At 37.5% G+C, this 22,237-nt stretch overlaps 2 protein-coding genes across 3 annotated transcripts in view; one reads left to right on the top strand and one right to left on the bottom strand.

Moving 5' to 3' along the window:
• Positions 1–879: 879 nt before the first annotated feature.
• On the bottom strand, positions 880–15,679 carry gnsa (glucosamine (N-acetyl)-6-sulfatase a). The gene is made up of 14 exons (XM_042403335.1): positions 15,369–15,679; positions 12,660–12,719; positions 12,295–12,498; positions 10,084–10,149; positions 8,079–8,177; positions 6,916–7,083; positions 6,714–6,796; positions 6,216–6,334; positions 5,884–5,987; positions 4,684–4,785; positions 3,761–3,871; positions 3,443–3,553; positions 2,551–2,711; positions 880–1,784 (listed from the first exon to the last, which is right to left on the bottom strand). The coding sequence occupies exons 1-14, from the start codon at positions 15,660–15,662 to the stop codon at positions 1,709–1,711; spliced, it is 1,758 nt and encodes a 585-aa protein (XP_042259269.1). The 5' UTR covers positions 15,663–15,679; the 3' UTR covers positions 880–1,708.
• Positions 15,680–18,481: 2,802 nt separating this feature from the next.
• tbc1d30 (TBC1 domain family, member 30) overlaps positions 18,482–22,237 on the top strand; it is a 28,642-nt gene continuing 24,886 nt past the window's right edge. The window contains exon 1 of one of the 2 annotated variants that reach the window (XM_042403586.1): positions 18,482–19,208. In XM_042403586.1, the coding sequence (XP_042259520.1) occupies positions 18,683–19,208 (526 nt within the window). In that variant the 5' untranslated portion in view covers positions 18,482–18,682. The remainder of the gene's footprint in view (positions 19,209–22,237) is intronic. The other variant, XM_042403587.1, reaches the window with a different exon arrangement.

A 22,237-nucleotide genomic window follows, 5' to 3' on the forward strand; every position in this document is an offset into this window, starting at 1 on the left:
AACAAAATTAGCTCAAGTCACCTGTAAAATACACAAGTGTTTGGTAGATTTACTTCATTCACCAGACAAAAAAAAACAACGTTCACTAGATGTTTGGCTGATGGATAAAAAAGTTAATTTTGCACCCTTGTTGGCAAATAAAGGTGGTTAACTGCCATTTATTTTTACAGGTCAACAGGTCAATCTGTCTGATTTGTGATCAAAATATCCTGAAAACTTGGGTCCAAATTCTCATAAAGTTTGTCAGCGTTTCCTCTGAAGCCGCCGTCACACCGCAGGATGGTTTCGCTAACTATGTGTAAACTCCAGTACAAGATTTTTTATATTTTGGAGATTATTAGGCACTAATTTCCTGTGAGATCATTGTAACGTCTGTCTGTTGGACTGTCTGTCTATCAGCTGTCTGTAGTTCTTCTTCTTCTTGTGTTTCCTATCAGAAGATTTTTCTTTGCTGCAGTTGGTTGGTCCTCATTGTTCTGTTAAGTTTGACAAGTTACCACTTTAATGTTGTTGACATTATCACAGACAAATGGAAGTTATATTAACCAGTTGTCTGTTAAGACTAAAACAGTCATTACCAATTAGATTTATATAGTAGTAGTTAGTGTAAATTTATAAACTTTGGATTTTTTTAACTTTAAAAATAAAAATTTAACTAGAGCTGCAACAATTAATCTAATGGTGTCTATATCTATCTATCTATTAGTAAACAGAAAATTAATAACCAACTATTTTGATAATTAATTAATAGTTTTGAGTCATTTTTAAGAATTAAAACGCCAAAATTCTCTGTTTCCAGCTTCTTAAATGTGAATATTTTCTGGTTTCTTTAGTTCTCTGTGAGAGTAAACTGAATATTTTTGGGTTAGTTTGCATCTTAGGCTTTGAGAAAACAGTAATCAAGATTTTTTTCTCCAGTTTCAGACATTTTATAGATCAAATAATCCGTCAACTAATGGAGACAATAATCGACAGATTCATCGATAATGAAATTAATCGTTAGTTGCAGCCTTAAACTGAAAGCGACACTTTGGGATTTGGGAACAAGTGACGGTCATGTCATTATGTTTGTTATTTTATACGCTAAATTAGTTTAATAGCAGAAATTGTTTATCAATAAATGAGCCCTATAGTTGAAGTTAATGTGTTTACTTCCGGTATTGAAAATTTCCAATTTTCCGACAGATGATTGAGGACGATCCGAATGCACCAAAGACGAATCAGGCACTGTGTATTCAGAGAAGTAAATGTTTGGATCGTTGATATGATATTCTCCACAGAGAAACAGGCATTAATTTATATGCATTGGGGGCCAATCTTTTGTCACATTTTTCCAGGATTTTAAGCGGATATCACGACTGACCGAGCAGACATTCAATGCACAATTAAAATTAATGACTTACTAGTGTAAATCCGTCCTTAACGATAATTTGGCATCCCTGCACAGCCACTGACAAAAATCACTAAACAGCAGCCAAGACTGGAAGGTTTAAATGGTGGGTGCTGCACCCAGAGAGGCCTCCCGTCTCCATGGCAACCCACCTATTTCCCCAAAAAATACGATGCCTTCGATCCCTTCTCCATCCATCTACAACAGAGACTGGCTCAGGAGGCCCGAAAACAAGGCAACAACAGCAGGAAAGGCTGAATACAAAATACAATACAGCCCTTCTTTCCTCCGTCCTCTCCTCGTCATCTTCTGTTCTTCTTATTTCATCGTTTGTCTGAGTCTGCTGAGCCGCCAGCTGTGGCTGGTAAACATCTGTCGAGGGTCGAATTTATACCTGAGAAAAACAGGACAGATCGTTAATGTTTGTAATGGAGAGACTGAAGTCAACAAATGGTTTGTTTTTCAAAGCAGGTTTAACATAAATTTATGCCTAAAAATACAGTAAAAATTTTACGGGTCCGTAATTTGTGAGTAATTTGCAGTATGCAATTTGGTAATAGTAACTAGATAATAGAGACTGTTTTCTATTGGTACAATTAATTAATGTAATTATTTTCTAAAGTCACCAAGAAAGACTTTTAGTCTTTGCACAGCAAGTAAAAAAAGTGTAATTTGTGTACAGTCATGTGTAAAATTCAATATAAATGGAGGATTAAGTTTCCACTTATAAATTAATAATTAATGTTTATTAAGTACTTGGATTGAAATTGATCTTTTCTTTCAAAGACATTTCTATTTTTTTTATAATTGGTGCCAAATTTTAAAACTTCTCTGAAATAATTTGGTAATAATTTGGAATTTACAGAATTTCAGCTGGCAATTTAGAAGTGTTTATTCTGAATAAAATATTTTAAAATAAAACATAATAAAAATGTGAGTGTAAATTGGATTTTAAACAATACATCTCGCCATGCTGGAACTCTGTAATTAAACCTATTTTAATGTGTTTTTTATCACTTTTATTGGAGAAAAACAACTAATTTCAGATCTGTGGGGAAATTAAATTTGGCTGCTTAATCTGGTATTTTTCAGTGAAAATCTGTCAGAACAATAATCCGTAAACAGTGACTCAGATATTAAAAAGCAGCACCGTAACAGACCTCGGGTCGTACACGCCGGGTGTCCGACACGACTGTCCGGCACAGGACTGTAGCATCATCAGCCGATGGTTCATCTTCTCCAGGACTTCCTGGTCGATGGTCTTTGCGATGTTTGTGAGCTGGAAGGGGTCCGCTGTCACGTTGTAGACTTCTACAAACACCTACAGGGGGAAAACATACAGTCTGCTGTCAAACTGCACTGCTGTCTGTCGATGTGTCGTCTATCAGAACCTGCTTTTAGTGGATTTAAAGCAGCTGTAATTGATTTTTTTTTTTTTTTACAATCACAAGGTATCAAATGTGTGTAATGTGTTGTGTGAGTTTCAGCTCATTGTTTAGCTGTCTGGCTGCAATTTTACTGTTTTGGTTCACTCTCAGTGCTCTCATAGCATGGTTTTGGGCCGCAGCAGGCAGCTGTTTTCAGAGAAAAAGCTCTAAAAAGCCACTGAACACGACCTGCTCAGCACCAAAACAACAACCAGACACAGTTAGCTGTAGACTAGCTGGTGAACATAGTGGAGCATTTAGCAGGTAAATAGCCAGATATTTCCCTTAGGATTTGGTGGAGACCAAAAACAAAGCTAAAAGAGAGTGAATATTGGACTTAGATTCACCAGGTGGACAAAAACACGACTCTAAATGAATGATAATGTTGCTCTGTAACTGCTGGAAGTAGAAATAAGCAACTGTTTGCTTGATTTCTGAGTGCAACTCTAAAGGTGACGATATGTCAGTGTTGCTGCCGCTGTCTACAAGTGACCAAAAAATCAGTTAATAGAGGTTTAAGTTACATAATTACTTAAACTTATTACCTTTTTTTCCCTTTTTGTCATGCCAGCTGCCTTCATTTCTAATCTTTTAGTCACAATAATTTGGTGAAAAGTTTCTTTACCTCGTTATCGTCAAACTCGCAGTACTGCAGGTTGGCGGAGGGGGCGACTGTGCGCACACAGGCGTAGGTGTTGTTGTACGAGTCCTCACACACACAATCTGGGAAACACTCCTGAAGAAGAAGAGCAAAGAGAGGAAGAGACAGATATAACTTTTTGTTTTTCTAGAAAATGTCTGCTTTTTACTGGTTTACACACATTATCCCTGAAATCTGTGTGTTCAAAAAGGCCTTTTTTGTTTCACCACTGAGTATTTATTTCCTGCAGCAAAGACTTTCTTTCCCCACATCAAAACTTTTATCTCCCGCCTCCCTTCTCACCGACACTCCGGGTCCCAGCAGAGGGCAGGCGGGGTCGGACACGTTGCTTCCTTCTCCTTCATACTCCACCAGGATGTCTGTTCTCCAGCTGCTGCTGTTCATTTTACCCTCCTGGTGACAAACACACACAAACACACACAAGTGCTCAAAATGTGATTTGTGCATAATCATCATCATTTCATCGACTTCACCGCTACAAGTTCAGCTTTGGTTATGTGAGTCAAGGTTGGACAGAGTCTTCTGAGAATACACATGTAGGGTTCATTTTTTTCCCTTTTTTTTTAATAAAACAGATTAAAATGTTCTTTATTTAATAAATTAAAAAATCATGGATAATCTGGAAATGTATGTGTGCTTATTTTCAATATTTAAAAAGCAGTGATACAAAAAATGTGGGTGAAAATTAGTTTGAACAATCATCTCCTTTTAAAAAAATGTGTGTTTTTCGGAGGAAATCGGTAAAACTGTGGGTAGTGTACATATAATAACATGACTTACTGACTATTTAACGCAGGCATTACATCAAACGAAGCATGATTCAGCAACTGTATGACCTATTTCCTAGTGTAAATATTCAGAAACTGATAGTGGTGAATACTTAAGGAGAAATTTGTCAAGTTTCCTGGTGAGTTTTAAGGTTTTATCAGTTGGAAAATGTTCAAATCATCTGTATGAAGTGTTCATTTTTATGTCTTTCTGAAGGAGATAAGTGTCAGTAACTTTTTTTTTACAGACTACTGGACATGAATTCTGTCTCAGATAAATGTATATTAATATAAAACCTTGACAGACCACAATGAATTAAGTCGAGACTACGTCTTTCTGTCCTTGTAAAAGGCATTAAAATTATGGAAATGAACTTTCTGTTAGTCAGATACTGAAAAAGAGGGAAAAAAAAACATTAGCTTAGCAATCAGTCTCACCATAACGGGCAGGAAGGACATGCCGTCCATCTGCGTCTTGTTGACGTCGTACCCGGCGATGTCCAGGATGGTCGGGCCAAGGTCGACGTTCGCCACCAGCATCTGACAACGTGATGAAACGTATTCAGTTAGATTGAGACGACCGCTCGTCCTCCCAACACAAACCCATCTACTGTCGCCCCCCTCAAGGCCAATTTCAGACAGATAAGTGAGTTTTTGTCTGCATGTCCGCTGGTTTTCAACACTGTCTGTATATGAATAGATGGAGGAGAGCGTCAGTGTCAACGATTCTGAGCATTAACATTATAAAATATTAATAGTGCAACATGAAAAAAACTTCAATTTGGGAGATAATCATCTTCTCTGCTTTGGAGCTACAGATCTGATTATGCTTTAGGGGATGTAAACAGGAAGTATAACGTTGCCATGGATACAGTGAGTTAGCTGTGGGCTAAAACCTGTAATGTACCCGTTGGGAAACGGGAGGTTCTGTTATGTCTTCAGAGACCGAGGCACCGTTTTACAGATTGTGTTCACATGACAAAATACTGACTGAGTTTTCACTTGTTAAGTCTCAAATTAAAACCAATGAAGAGCACATACTATGTGTTATATTTTCACTTTGTGTTTATTAATATTATCAAGTGAGTTTTATTTTCCGTCTTATGTACATGTTTGTTCATTTCATGTCTTTTTTGATGTGAAGCATTTGGTGCATCTAATTTCTTTTGTTGTAAAGTACTTTGAGCTGCATTTTTTATATGAAAGGTGCTATACAAATAATGTTATTATTATTACTATTATTATTATTATTATTACCATCCATAATGGAAATTAGAAGCAAAAATACCCTTTCAAAATAAAGCCAGTTGTTTTGAGGTTTTGGTTATGATCCAACAATACATGTAACAAACATTTATTAATACATCAGTTCATAGTTTTTTATTTATTGCTGTCACACTTATAAACTGTTTGTACTAGTTACAGTAGATACAGTATGATCACTATAGACTGGACTGTGGACTGATTGATTTCTGGTTGTTGTAGCTCTTCTCAGTTGAATTTTATTGGTAAATTGTTTATTGAAAAGTGCTTTTTTACTTAATTTTACTGACATATAACTACATTGTACAAATGACATCAGATGAGGACGACACTGACAGCTAAATAACCTGATAAAGGTGTGTGATGTGTTTGTACCTGGCTGGTCTGGTTGGGTTTGATGTTTGGTCCTCTGACCATGAGAGGAACTCTGATGTCAAACTCATAGAGCTGCCTCTTATCCAGAGGAAGAGAGAACTGACCTGAAAGACAGTCGGGGGAGAAGTTCAACACTACTCAAACCTCAACACAGGCTGCAAAATCATCTAAATTAATTATTGTAATAAAAGAAAATGAATGTCTTAATCTGTTAATCAGCCCCAGTGATCCAGAAATCCTTTACAAATATCAATATCACGTGTTCTTAAAGACAACCAGGAGCAAAAATACAATCTCCTTATTGACACAAAAACATGTTTGCAGGTACATACCTGTGTGGTACCCGTTATCAGAGGTAAAGAAGATGTAGGTCGTGTCCAGTTCACCTCTGACCTCCAACCTCTTCACTATTTTCTCCACCAGGTCGTCAACTGACAGCAGAGTTCTCCACCTGCAGGTCAGAATGAACGACAAGAAACCTGCAGTGAAACCACAGACTCATCAATCGGCTGCAGAATTAAATATATAAACACGTTTAGCATCTGCCATAAAAAGGTATAATAAATATTAGAGTAACTACCTTGTTTGCTGGCAAAGAAGATTATTAATTCATTAAAAATGCTTTAAGGTGTCACAAATATAAATATGGAAACTTAAAAAAAAAAAAACGTAAAACATTTGGCCGAAAAAAAAGCCTTTAGTAAGATGAAAAGGAGGAAGAGTAGGAGGAAGGGAAGGAAGATGGAGAGATAGAATGATCTAATGCAAAAGAGTTGAGGAGGATATTCTTTGAAAGAGGAAGAGGAAGGTGAGGAGGAGGACAGACTGACCGCTTCTTGAAAGCGTCATCTAGAAACTGAACAGACGAGTTGGTCATGGGGGTTTTAGCCTGTCTGATCAACCAGTGTTTGTCCTGAAGAGAGAAAGAAAATACAGAAATATAGACGAGACATAAATCACTTCTCTGTATGTTGACATTGGATATTATATGAAAGATTATATGAAAAATCCCTGAGTGAAGAGACGTCCTACCTTTCCATGGACGTTGAAGTTGGGATCTCTGGGCGCCTTGGTGTTGTTGAACTCGTCCTGGTACTGAGGAGCTGCCGTCCAGGGGGAGTGTGGCGCCGGCGTGGAAACCATCATAAAGAACGGCTGGTAGTTGGATTTATACTGGAGGAAGTCTAGAGACATGTTGGCCTGAGAGAGAGAGAGAGAGAGAGAGAGAGAGAGAGAGAGAGAGAGAGAGAGAGAGAGAGAGAGAGAGAGAGAGACATTGAGATACATACAGTAAGGGGAAAGTTACTAAGCTTAATAAAAAGCTGTTCTACTGGTCGATATCACTGTTTTCAAATGTGTGTTCTGACTGTCAGTGGATTTAAAAAGTTCACAACATCAATTATAAGCATTTAAATAAGTATATAAAAGAGAAACAGAGCTTAATATTGAGATTTCAGATAACAATCAGCAACACTTTTGGAGGATACAACACTGAAGGTACACAGACGTCAGATACGTTGGAGAGAAAGTGGATTATTCGATGTAGAAATGTCAGAGAATAACTGTAAAGTGTAAAGTCTTTATCGTGGGAACCAGATGAATCTGCAAAGTCATGTTGTAATTGGTCTGGCAATAAAGTCTCTATGAGTTTTATGGTTTTGTATCTCTGTAATTTCTCTGAAAAAAAGAGTGTAATGGGAAATGACAGATACTTAAAAAATACTATTAATAGCAAGTACAATTAACTGGGGGAAGGAGGCACCGTCTGACAAAAGATCATTGGCTGGCAATCGTTGAAGAAAACCGTCTTAAAAAAGGAAAAACTGACAAATATCTTGAGATTACAAGAAGAACTGGAGGAAAAAAAAGGAAAAAAGGGCCTCATGGAGCTTCAAATAAATTGTCAATGAACTTCAGGGTTTCTTTTTTGCTTGTATGTGTGTTTGTTTTGTTTTATTTTTGTTATTGTCACTGTGTAATGTTGTCAATAAAGATTTAAATGGCGAAAAAACAAGTTCGCAGTAAATTATGATCCAACATCTTAAGCATCAAGCAGACTTTTCCTGACAATTATGTTGCTTTGTTCAATTAATACCTTGTTGTCTTCATGACATACTGTGGGAATTTTCACTTTGAATCAATAATGTGATAAATGAGTCGTTGCCACGAGAACGTAAACATTAATAACGTCTCACCAGCACGTCTGTCAGGTAATCTTTGCTGTAGTCCGCTCCATGTTTCTGAGCCTTCCCGTTCACTGACAGAGTGTAGTTGTAGTATTTAGAGTTCTTTTCCTGGAAGAAAAACACACGACTGCCGTGAAATATCGTTCATTCATGAGCACGACAACACAACAAAACACGACAATGGCTTTTATTTAAACAGGATCCCAAATCACTCACGTTTAATATCAACTGTAACTGTACTACATGAAATACTAGTGACTATGGTGCTCTAATAAAGAATATAAACCATATAAATGGACTTTTTTTTAATTTTGTTATCAGTATAAGTTAAACCTACAGGATCTATACTCATTAAAATCCTCAGTTCTGGTCAGTGAGGAGTGAAAAACGTCCATCAAATTGTCCGTTTCGTCCAACTGTTCAAAACCCAAAAATGTATGATAGAAGAAGAAAGAAAACCTGCACAAATACAGCTGTAAGAAGCTGAAACCAGTGATTTTTTGTTGCATTTTTGCATAAAAAAATGACTTTCAGATGATTTAACTAACTAATGGACTAATTGCTTCAACTCTAAATTAAACCATGAGTGTGACCTTATTTATAACACTTAATTTCTGCCTTAAAAAGTGGCTGAAACACATGTTAAAGTCCTGGACTAAATAGCGCTAGTGAAAAAAATTAAATAGATTCACAAAACCAGAGATCTTACAGTGATCAACATTTAAAGACTTTCCTCTTTAGCGACAGTGATGCAAGTCTGGGCTCCAGCAGTGAAATGAACCGGAACCAAAACAGTTTCAGTCATGTTTTCAATCACTTAGACATGATGTTTTTTTCTGATTATATTCTGCTTTTCCACACAAAAACAAGCTCAGCGGTCTGCAGCGCTCTCCTTATAGTCCCTTTGATTCAATTAGCTTCTGTAAGCAAATGCAGATCAAACAATGTCACGGTCTCATGATCCAACACATGATCCAAGATAAGCTTTCATATCTACACTCTCTATGCATCGTGGCAGCTGTTAGACACGGCGTCCGCTCCCTCAGAAGCAGCAAAGCCGACAAAAACAGGTGAGAAGTCGCCTGCAGAGACAGTGACACGTATGGCTCAATAAGCGAAAGTCTCATCCAACACATCGACTCTCTAGAAACCACATAAACTTGCATGAGTCGTCCTCTGTGTTGTGATAAGCCGTCAGGTCATGAGACCAGTTTTGACATCTGTGTTTGCTCAGCGAGCAACGGCGAAGATAAACCAGTTTGCCGCTGCTGCAGTCGTATCCTGGAGGTGACCTCTGTGTAACGACTCCTGTAAAACCAGCTCAACTGACTGACTGACTGTAAGTTTCCAAAAAAAAAAATCTAATTTTCAGATGATTTATGAGTCTGGCTCCTTCTTGTGGAGAGCTTTCAGTCACATGATCACCTCAACTTCACAGAGATTGAGCTCATATCGTCACCCTGAAGCACCGTCATGAGAAATTAACTTCCTACGGAGATTGTTAGAGAGCTAAAACCTCATCAACACACATTTATACACAATAAAAATATGGATAATATGCAGAAAATGGCTCGTACAGGCAATTTTTGTTAAAATTCTGTGATATTTGAATAGTTTTCTATATGATTGGATAGTTTTAATACCAAAAATGATCATGTTTTTCCCCTAAACTTGTTATTTTATCTTTTGAAAGCCTCTGACACAACATTTAGACCATTACCAGAGAGTTAATTGTCTTCCAGAGATCATGAGTACAGATAAATTCTACATTAAAGACCTTCACAGTATGTAGGAGAAACGTCTGGTGTTTATTGTCTGCTGCCTGTAAACAACATAAACGTCCAGCTTGGTGTCTTTGTCCTTTTATCTTGATCTGACATTTCAAGGTTTTCAGTGACAGAACTAGTCTGACAGCTAAAGCCTGATTGACACTTAAGCCGTTAAACCGGCCCGTAGCGTCTGACCGGAGCAACTTTGTGACCCAGAGGTTAAAAATATAAAGTTTCAGTCTTACCAGTGCGACCCAGTAGTTCCAGCCTGGAGGAACGTGCTCCACTCCACCAGCCTCCGCGTGTCCGTACTGGAACACAAAAACAGTCAAATGCAAAAGTTATTTAATGAGATATATACACAGAAAGATAAAATAAAAGTTTTATGATTCACAGGTTTGGAAATTTAGCAGCACAAGTAGGAAACAAGATACAGATAAGTAGAATAAAAACATAAAAACAACATAAATCAAAGTTAGAAAGTTGTGACTCTATAGCAGTGTACAAAAGAGTCTTTCCTGATATTCAAGATTAGAGCTGCAACGATTAGTCATTTTGAATCATTTTTAGGAAAAAATACTAAAATTCTTTTGTTTCAGCTTCTTAAATGTGAATATTTTCTGGTTTCTTTGATCCTCAATGACAGTAAACTGAATATATTTGGGTTTTGGACTGTTGGTTGGGACAAAAAAAGACATTTCAGGTTGTGTTTTGGGCTTTGAGAAAACAGTGATCGACATTTTTCACCATTTTCTGACATTTTATCAATGAAAAAACTAATTGATTAATCAAGAAATTAATCAACAGATTAACCGATAATTAAAATAATCATTGGTTGCAGCTCTATTCCAGATCAGAGAGTTTATTTTAAAGGGTTTGCTCACCAATATTAAATACTTTCAGACTGACTTTAGCTTTGCAGCCCTCTCTTTCACCTCTGTGAGGTTTTACTAACTTAACCACAGCGATGCTCGGAGCTAAATGCTAACGTCAGCATGCTAACATGCTCCCAATCAACATTTCACTAATTACACTGAACACAAAGTACAACTGAGGCAGCGTTGGACAAATTAACATTTTATCCTGATGATGGCGCTAGATGAGAGGTCAGGGGGATCATCCACAATTATTACAATTCATCCTGTAGGAGGGTGTGAATGTGTCTACAGAGTTGAGATACTTGAGATATTTCAGTCTGAGAAAGTGGAAAAACAGAATTAAGAGTCTTTTTTTTGGTCATTTGGGTGAAATTAGCCTTTAAACAGACCAACAAACAGACGACACAGACGACCTGGTTCCCTATTTGACCATCTGTTAATCAAAAGAGTAACGCAACTTATCACGACAACGAATCGCATGACAACAGATCTTATGACTGTTTTCACTATTAACAAACACCTGAAATGACCGAAAGTCAGAATCTAGATCAGACTGGACTGCGGTGAACAGAACGTCTCTCTTGTCATGCTGGGTTTCTTTTTTTTTTTAACATAATTAGTTAAACAACAATTTCTTCTCTATAACGGTTGTGGTGCAGATCAGAGCAATCACTGCTCCTTCATCATTTCCTACATTCATAGACAACATCCTAATGATGCTTCTGATAAACACTGATAACAACAACAGGAAGTCAAACTGCTTTGAGTTGCAATTATCAGATGCAAACAGAACTAAGGACCTTAATGCAGCAGTCAGCAAATAGCAGCCTGCAGGCAAAATCCCTCTAACAAAAGCTGAAGTTTCCCTTTTATAGTTGACATCAAGTCTTCTACATGACTCTTCATAAATCTACAGTAGATAATAATGTAAACATGAGGCTCATGTACAGTAAACCCCAATAAAATTGACCTCATAACATCTTATAAACTTACAAGATGCATAACAAAAGGTAGAAAACATAATGTGGCCCATCTGACCGAAGCAGATTTGTGTCAATAACAGTATTTTGGCCAAGTGGATAAGTTATCAATTATATTTCTGGTCTTGTGTTGTATCACAGAAGATATGTTCTTCTTTATGAGTCATTTTTTTGCTAAATTAGTATTATATTAAAACATATCAGGCTTTGTTTTCACCGTGCCTATAATGGTGTCCAACGTAACTGCTGATTCCTGCCTTAAGAGAATAATTTTAAACTTGCATCATCCTTCAGATAACTGCAGTTTTTCCTATTTGACGAATGAAAAGTTATTATCTTTCAAATATCTTTCAGTTTAATCTCATAGAGGACTAAAGAAACCAGAAAATATTCTAATTTGAGAATTTAGACATTTTTGTCTTAAAAAAATGACTCAAAATGATTAATCAGCCACCAAAGTAGTTGATAATTAATTTTCTGCTGATTAATTAAGTTTTCAGAAGCCAAATGAAGACCTTGATCCTTATTATGTTTATCCATTCTTTCGTTACTACCCTACTCTGATCATTTAAAGAATTTCCCACACAGCGTTCCTCACCTGGTTGAGGTATTTCCCAGCGAAGAAGGTCTGATAGCCGCTGGTCCGTAACAAAGCGGGGAAGGTGTGAGCCTCCTCGCTCTTCTGCCAGGCTTTGCTGCTGCAGTTTCCCTCTAAGGTGTTGTTGATGACGTGGTGGTTGTGGGGATATTTCCCCGTCAGGATGCTGGCTCGACTGGGGCAGCACAGCGAGCTGGCAACAAACTGGGAAGGGAGAGAGGAAGTCATTAAAAAGGATGAGATGCAGAAAAGTGGCTCCGTCACTTGACTACATCCATCCATGTTTTCTATTTTCAGCCACTAAATGATCCCTGATGAGATTATTGTGATAGATTGATAACGATGATAAAACCGGTGATACTTACTGCGTTTGTGAATGATATCCCTGCATCACCTATGAGTTTTTTGGTCTTGTTTAGTGGATTCTGAAAGAAACAGATGTGAACATTTTATATCTTAACACTCAACAAACATTGGTTCAGTTATTTATTGGTTTTATTACAATTATTTCTCTGGTAGAAAGCAGTAAAATCTGGGGATTATCCAGATTAACTGAGACACTGTTTTTAAGTCTATTTTCAATCCTGCCAGCAGTGAAAATTTAATTCTATTCAGCTCCATTTTATTTGGGTGGAAATCTCAAAGACAGATATCTCAAAACCTGGATAAATAAAACTGAAATCATCAGCACAGTGAGATACCACATGAGGTAAATAAGAACTATTTTTTGGTAGCATGAACCCACCCATTAACATCTTCTATGAATAGTAGGGTCTTATGATAAAAAGGATTTGGTTATATTTCATTAAAATATGTGTCTCTAAAAATCTCTACAGATGTTTTTTGTAAATATTAAAGTTTAAAAACAAAACCAGTGACCATGTGTATTTGAGGTAAGAGGGGCTGCAACTAATGATAATTTTTTATCATTTTCTTGATTAATCATTTTATCAATAAAATGTATGAAAATAGAGAAAATAATAATTTCTTATAGCTCAAAGCGACGTCTTCAAATATCTTGTTTTGTCTGATCAACAGTCCAAAATCCAAAGATATTCAGTTTACTGTCATGTATGACACAGAAAAGCTTCAAATTCACATTTTGAGAAGCTGCAACCACTGAAAATTTGGCATTTTTGCTTAAAAAAATGACTAAAACAAGGAGAGGAATGTAAAAGAGTTTGAGCAAAATATATAACTCTGTAGTTAGTGTTTCTCAGTCTATCATAAGGTCTTCTTTCCCTCACTGCTGCATGAGAAAACATTAACAGTCAGCTGCCAGTTTGCTAGCTAGAAATAATGCAGTGTCATATAACAGTCCTGCAATAACTCCTGTCTTCAAGAAGGTTATATTTAAATTGTTTCATGGAGGTGTTGAGTAATATTCATGGTGATTTTTGGAGGCTACTGTTTGTGGTGTTACTGAACTGTAAAACTGAAATGTGTTTGTTATATTTTGTCCACCCTATTTATATCAATGAGGATGGTCAAACTTAACTCAGTGTAACTGAGAGTAGATTGGAGCTGATGTCTAGTATTAGTCCATGTATGAAAAGACCTGTTAAACCATTTTAGAGTGATGAGAGTTTCACCCACTACCAGCTATCTGACTGTTATTTGCATCACATATTGTTCCCTTAAATTGCCACATTTTACAATGAAATTCAGACACTTGTTTTCTAGTGAAGGAGGGAGAGAGTTTGGTGAAAACTGTGGGAGCAGGTTACAACAAATGATAAGGCTGCTGACTCTGTGAGATGCCAAAATGATGCATCCAACCAGGAATGTGAGCAGTCAGCTTAATCAGCAGCAGTGGAAGAAGTACTCAGATCTTTTACTTAAGTAAAAGTACCAATACAACAACGTAAAAATACTCTGTTACAAGTAAAAGTCCTGCTAGTTTGGACTACTTTATATACAGTTAGCTAGTTTAGCCCAGTGGTTCCCAACCTAGGGGTCGGGCCCCTCCAAAGTTCTGATACACAAATCTGTTTTCAGTTTTTGGACTTTTTCTCTAATCTTTGATTTTTAGTGAAATATTTGATCATTTAAACATTTATTGAAATGAAAGCATGTGAGAAGTTTAGAGGGAAAAATCACTATTTGGTGGAGCTGTTAACAACTCATAGACATGTGAAATGTGACCCCGACTACACACTGCTTTTTCTAAGACGTCAAAAGCCAAAAAGGTTGAAACCACTGGTGTCATCTTTAACAATGTGTTGTATTTTAAAAGCTTGTTATATTATCCATTGTGTCAAATCTTCATCTGAAAAGTAACTAAAGCTGTCAAATAAATGTAGTGGAGTAGAAAGTACAATATTTCCCTCTGAAATGTAGTGGAGTGGAAGTATAAAGTAGCATCAAATGGAAATACTCAAGCAAAGTACAAGTACCTGTCCTTCAGTACAGTACTTAAGTAAATGTACACCAATGACTAAGCTAACTAGCTAGCTAACACAAAACACCATAAAAGAAACATTAGGAGATTCATTACTGATAACAGTTTTTAAAGTTCAATACTAGGGGTATTTTATAATGTTTTATTTGAATCCCTAATTGTAGTACTTAAATGTTTTAACCATGTAAAGCACTTTGTAACTTTGTTTTAAAAAGTGCTGTATAAATAAAGCTGATTATTATTATTATAACATAGTCTCAGGTGTTTAAAATGTTTGGAAAGAGTACTGTTTAGTTTCAATAATTTTGGTAATAACAAGCAAATTAAATGTATGTCATTAATGTAATTATAATATTGGCAAAATACCACATCCACAAGTCTAAAAATGCAGATTAAAAAACATTATCAATAAAATCAAACACTGAGACAATCTCTTCTTCAAACAATAAGAAGGCTGTTTAAAAGATTTGTTATAATTTGATTTATTTTTTGATTGATTTGTTTGTTATTCAAACTGGACTAAATGTCAAGTTTTAACCAATTAATCACACACATCTAGAACATGACTACAACTGTTGTGTAAACACAATGACTCATTCATGACTCTCAGATAAGCTAATAAAAAGTCAAACATTTGCAAATAAGCAGAAAAATATTTAGTAAATGAACTGACCAGACCCCCGATAGCGATGTCCAAGTCGTCGGTGAGAATCAAAACAATGTTTGGTCTCCGGTATGATTTAGCAAACACCCCGCTGCTCAGGTGGCTCCACAAAGTGACGCAGATCAATAAGCTCGACAAACAGGAGCGATTTGAAACCATCTTCATCGTTAAATCATGAACGACTGAAAGCTGTCCGTCTCTTCTCTCAGCGCTGTGTCTTATAACAGCGTGAAATGTTGTTAGTGGGTGTCTTCTAACTGAAGAGAAAAACAAGGCAGACTCGGCCCTGTTTCTGTTTAACATAACACTTCCTGTTTCCTGGTCACGTGCTGCTCAGCTACGGAAGCTCGAATCAGCTGATGAGCAACATGAGTAATGTGAAGAAATAACTGTTATTCTGAGCTCTTAAAAGGGATGTTACTGTCTTTTACCATGCTATTTTATGTTTAATTCCATACATTTGATTGATACATTGATACAATTTTACAATCTGCAATTAAGTCCTCTAAAGTAGTGGTTCTCAAAGTGGGGTCCAGGGACCCCCAGGAGTCCTTGAGTAGGTTCTAGGGAGTAGGTTCTAGGGGGACCCCGGCAAAAAGGGGAATCCTTTACTTTCACCATAATTCCATCCATAAGTAACACATTGACAGAATGTATGACTATTTTGATCATGGGTTTCATACACTTTCTGTAATAAAACATCTAAAGCAAAAATCTTATCAGATGGGGGTCCGTGGTCTAATTTGTCTCAGTTTAGGGGACTTTGATGTGAAAAAGTTTGAGAACCCAACAGCAATAATAATAATTTTCATCATCACCTTCATCTTTAGAATCATCTTTATCTTTACTGGCCAAGTATGTTTACACATGTTTACACATACAAGTACACACATACATACTACTTTATTATCTTTCCTTGTATTTTATCATTTTATTTTAATGTTTTTTTTATTATAATGTTTTATTAATATAATATAATATGTAGCAATTTTACAAGGGGCTTTACATATACAGATGGGTGACCAAGGAAAAACTGGCTCATCCTGTGGCTCTGTTATGCTTTGGGGGGCATTTTGCTGGCATGGTTTGGGTCCACTTGTCCCCTTAGAGGGAACGGTCACTGCATGATGTTTCATCATAGGAAAAATTGTGGACTGACAGCACTCTCCACCACCATCATCAAAACACCAAATGAAGATAAGTGTTACTGGTGCTACTCACAGACATCTGAAATATGACCCCAACTGCTTTTTTTTTATTATCGATTTTATTCCACTATGATGCCTGAGCATCATAGCTCTTAGATCCACTAGCTCTACCTCTTCCACTATTGGACAATGATTCTGCATCTCCTGTGTATCTCAGGCAGATAGCCAGAGCTGCCTCCTCTCTTGGCAGGCCTGAACTTCCTTTCTAACTTCTCTCTGTGCCTCCATGGTGGGCAATATCTTGTAGCCAAGCATCCCTCACTGTTGCGTATATCAGCTGATTGGTAGTAGGGATAGTACGTAGTGCACTCACATTCACAGCAGACTTTCACATTCACAGCAGACTTTCAGAGGAGTGAAGTCATATTTTTCAATCTTGTGGTAAGGGAATCTGGTGTAACCCTGCCCTGACCAGGATTTGACCCCTGACCTCCTGCACCAAAGTCAGTAGTGTTAACCACTGAGCTATCCAGCTGCTCCACTAAGCTAACAAGCTGCTAAGAGAGGGAAGATGAGCAGAACTGAGGGGGTTGAACTACCAGAAGGCAGCATTGCAGATGTTCAGGACAAATACCTTGGTATCCTGCAGGCAAATGGGAACCATGAGGAGGCCACAAGGAAGTCAGCCACAGCCAAATACCTACACAGAGTAAAGCAAGTCCTGAAAAGTCGGCTGAATGGGAATACCAAGATACGAGCCATCAACATGTACGCCCTGCCAGTCATCAGATACCCCACTGGTATAATACACTGGCGAAAGGAGAAGGTAGAGGCCACTGATATCAGGACAAGGAAGCTCCTTGCAATGCATGGAGAGTTTCATCCCAAGTCCAGCACCCTGAGACTGTACACCAAGCAGAATGAGGGAGGCCGAGGACTGGTGAGCGTCAGAGCCACTGTCCAGGACGAAACAACCAAGATCCAGGAATACATCAGAAAGATGGCCCCCAAAGATAAAATAGTGTGTGTCAACAAATCTTGATACTAAAAAACAGACTTTATAGATTTATTAGACTAACCTGCTGCAGAAATACATCACATGAACAAGAAAAATGTATAAAATCTAAAAACAATATAAAGTATTAAGCTACTTTATTGAAAATTGTACTGTGTGTGGATAGCAATGTGATTAGTTGTCATGTTTATGTTATATTCTGTTGTTTTCTACACTAAATTGTAATCTAATTTTGCAGACTTTATTTATTTAAACAAGTCATTAACAATAACAAAGACCAGTGGAATGTGGAGAATGTAAAAATAGCATATATCAATCTTTTAAACAGCCTTCTTATTATTTGAAGAGCAGATTGTGCTGATGTAATTGTTTTATTTTATTAATGTGCAATAAAAATAATGCTTTTTGGTTTGCATTTTTATTGCATTTTTCTTCTTTCCTCTCCCATTAATCATCTCATGACCCCTCAGATTTATCTGATGACCCTTAAAAGGGCCCCGACCCCTAGATTGGGAACCACTGGACTAAACTATCTAACTGTATATACAGTAGTTGAAACTAGCTCCACCTCCAACAGCTACAACAGTAACATGCTGCTTACACACTAATGCTTCGGTATTAATAATCTAATAATAATATCATATATAATAATATATCAGTCAGAGGGACCAAACTACTACTTTTACTGCAATACTTTAACTACAAGAGTACCTTTACATTGCTGTATCGGTACTTTTACTTAAAAGATCTGAGTACTTCTTCCACCTATGAATGGCTGTAGCCTCTAGAACGATGTGGTGTATAGTAGCAAAAGAAGGAAGCTGATTGGTCGCTGTAGTTTTTAGCTCCTGTCTGTGATTGGTCAATCCGCCGCACCTGTCGCGCGACAGACCTGAGGAAAGTTTCAGCAGCCGTTGAGAAGTTTAAGAGAGTGGGCTGGACCATTGTTCAATCCTGGAGAGGGGGGGTGGGGGGAGTATTCAGGAAGGAAAATAAAGGCTGTCAGACGGGTCCCCACCTGTTTTTTGAGGAGAGGAATGGAGTGCTCCAGGAACTCTATCCTCCTCGAGACGCTCAAAGAAAACTTTCGTTGTGCAGAAAAAATGACAACTCACCCGTAGGAAAAAAAACTATTGTGATTAACCGCCAGTGCACAAAAAATGGCGTCGGAAATTAAAATAAACGGGAGTGAACTTTTGGAAGTTGACATATGCGGCGGCGGTGGCGGCGGCGTGTGCTCCGAGGACGAGAGCGGTTGTTTTGTCACCTCCCCCGCCTCCCTCCTGGATGATTTCTCCGGCTTTCAGCAGTGGACGAGCCCCGCCGAGTCACCTACTGACACATCATCACCTCCGGGACAGCAGGAGCACGGAGCCGCCCCGCCTGGCATCGCTGCTGCTGCTGCTGCTGCCGCCCTAAGGACCAACACGGCCGGCGACAGTGACTCTGAGCCCCAGGGAGATGGACTCAGAGCTCAGAGGAGCTCCATAGTTGACTGTCTTTTGGTGGAGCTGTATGAGACGTACAGCGGAGGCAGCAGGAGGAATGTGGACAGCTGGGACAGCTCCACCGAAGCCTCCGGTTCTGATGCCTTCCTGGGCCGCAGTAACTCCGGCTCCAGCTTTCTCCTGGAGCTCCAGGAGAAGCACACCAGGAGGCATCAGATGAACTACCTGGCCCAGAAAGGTGAGGGGTCTGTGGGTGGTTTTTTGTATGTGTTAGAGGGCGTTTATAAGTCCTGTTTCTCCTGTGACACAGACAATGCATCTGGTCAACAGAAGACAAGTTAATATTGTTAATATTCAATCATAAGTTTGCCTCAAAGGGCTTTACAGTCATTACAATCAACATTAAACACCCTCTATTTTTATAAGATAAGGAGAAACTCCACAAAAAACACTCAAACTTTGTCATCAGATCAAATTTGATTTAGTAGGCTATTTGTAAGGATGGGTACATGCCAGATTGCTGTTGTTCAAGCACAGCTCTTCCTAATGCTTAAATTAAGTAAACACATCTTTTTTTACCCTATAATAGTCTAAGTACAACAGAAAACACCATCTATTTGGATAAGATAAGGAAAAACTTCACAATAGACCCTCAGTCTTTGTCAACAAACCTGCCAAGTTGATTTATTGTTGATTATTTGTGAAGATTACAAGTTCAGCCCTTCATTACATTATTTTACTTATCTTTTTAGTCTATCATAGCCAAATCATACATTTTCCTCAAAGGGCTTTACAATCATTAGAATCAACATAAACACCTAATATTTGGATAAGATAAGGAAAAACTCCACAAAAAACTTTGTCAACAAACCTGCCATGTTTATTTAGTATTTATTATTTGTAAGGATGGGTACAGGCCAGATTGCTTCTTCAATGCAACTCTTCATTTCTTAATGCATAAATTAAGTAAATGCATTTTTTTTCCTATCTTTTTATATCATATTGGGGTACAAGATTATTGGCAACTTATCTGCATTTGACAATAATTGTATGTTATTGTACATTTTCAACTTTGCTCGATAGCTTTATATTGGTCTAATATTTGTAGGGTTAATCGATTAATCTGTTGATTCTTTTCTCAATTAGTTGTTTGGTCCATAAAATATCAGAAAATGGTGAAAAATGTTGATTGATTCTGGATCTTTCATTGAGGGATAGAGAATAGAAATCATTATAAAGGTTTCCATTGATCTTTTTTTTAAACTATATTAGACAAAAAATCTTATTCAAAGCAGAGTACTTTCATATATCTTAAAACATGTCTGGAGGGGATTTTTAATAACAAACAGTTGCCAGTTTATTAGCTAAAATGAATGCAGTGTAATACATCAGCCCTGCAATAAGCAAAGGCTGCAGCTGACATGAATTATGTTCATAATCGATTTATCTGTCATGTTAATTTCTTCAAAGTTTCTGTTTTTTCCTGAACAACAGTCCACAACACAAAGATACTTATTGCCATAGAGCACCAAAGAAACCAGAAAATATTCACATTTGAGAAGCTGGAAGCAGAGAATTGACAGTTTAACAGTTTAACTTAATGCTTTGCTACTAATCGATTAGTCATTGCAGCTCTAAATACATGAGATCTAATAATTGAATACTTTTTAGTAATCTGATTAGTTTAAAAATAACAATTGAATCTATATATTTATTGTGAATATCTATAGACAATTATAGAATAGCATAGATTAAACTTTATAGTCACACAAAGACAGAAAAAATAATCACTCAAAGTTTATGCATCATAATTAATTATCAACATCACAGCAGTATTTGATACAACTTATGTATTAAACCTCCCAGCTTACAGGTAGTTAGGTGCTATTTGTTGATTATATTGACAGCACTCTGTACAAAGGATCCTTTAGATCTCATTGTTCTGTAGCATTGATTATATTGATTGAAGGGAGTTCACATCTTAGCTTTCAGGAATCCACCTGCTGTAGAAAACATTAACTAGAATATTTGATATTATGCCAAAATAAATGTTACAGCAGGCATGTTGTAAGTTATTTCTGCTCGTCTCCATCTATGATTTGTAAACACTTTGAAACTAGCATGACACTGCTGTTCTGGCATATGCCACTTTATAAATGGCATGTCATTAGTCTCCTACAGGTGGCACATCTGCTGCTTTACTGACACTCACTTTCAAAGCTTATAGAGTATAACTGAAAACAGATCAAAGTTTTGATTTTAACGCATACAGTAAAGCTTCAAAAATAACACAATAGATCTTCCTGACTGTGATCACCATGCCAGAGAGATGCATCCTGGGTAAACAGGGCCATCCGGTGGTCAGAGGAGTCATATCGTCGGTATTAAAGAGGCAGTTTTTTTCCTGCACTAAACATCACTGTACATTACAATATAACAGGTAAACTGTCAGTAAGTAAGGAAGGAATCATCACTGGAAGTTATAAATGATCCATTCATTTCATTTACCACTATATATGAGCCAGATGAACAGTTAGTATTTTTGTTTATTTGGCCTTAAAGTCAGGTTTTGGACTGCAAAACCTCACACAGTTCATTCGATGAGTTCAAGAAGATGAGTCTGTAATGAAAGGAATGTGCCTTTTTAAGTCAGGAGTTTATAAAGATATGTAGTCAGCACTTCTGCAAGGGTTCACTGTAATCATACATCAGAAGAAGCTAAACCGGCTGGAGATTAGACATGGCGGTTAGCTTCACGTGACTCACAACAAGCCGCATGATTCAAACCTTCACGCAACACAAACACACTCCGAGGCAGAGCTGATAAGTGTGTTGACAGCTGGTTTACTGCTCCTCCCGGTGTGTGTTGCCTCAGAGTCTTGAATGGCATGTCACTGCGAGTGCCACACTGCGATTGTTTCCTCTGTTCAAGTGGAATCCTACAGTAAACACAGCTCAAGGCCTCTGTGTCCACACATGTGAGGCTCGGTCAAGTTAAACAATGCGGAGAGTTGACACTCAGGAAGAGAGCTCCTGAGCCGGTGGGGCTGGAAACACTATGATAAAGCCTCAAAGAACAACTTAATGATACTGGCTGGCTTTTCTGAAGCTTTAGGGCAGGACTTAACTGGCAAGTGGGGAAGTTAAGGTTTCTTTTGGGCGAAATATAAGGTGACCTTTGACCTTCCTGTGAATGAAGTGTAAAATAAATAGTCGTCATCATTACTCATATTGTCTAGAGCTGCAACTTCTTATTGTAATTACTGA

The sequence above is a fragment of the Thunnus maccoyii genome, chromosome 23 (genome assembly GCF_910596095.1).
Source record: "Thunnus maccoyii chromosome 23, fThuMac1.1, whole genome shotgun sequence".
In the NCBI taxonomy this organism is placed as follows: Eukaryota; Metazoa; Chordata; class Actinopteri; order Scombriformes; family Scombridae; genus Thunnus; species Thunnus maccoyii.

Coding starts and splice junctions, on each gene's coding strand:
- gnsa (XM_042403335.1), bottom strand. CDS start 15,662: ATGTTAAACAGAAACAGGGCCGAGTCTGCCTTGTTTTTCTCTTCAGTT. Junction 6,335..6,713: donor GATGACGCTTTCAAGAAGCG/GTCAGTCTGTCC, acceptor TCTGACCTGCAG/GTGGAGAACTCTGCTGTCAG. Junction 3,554..3,760: donor TGCTGGGACCCGGAGTGTCG/GTGAGAAGGGAG, acceptor CTTCTTCTTCAG/GAGTGTTTCCCAGATTGTGT.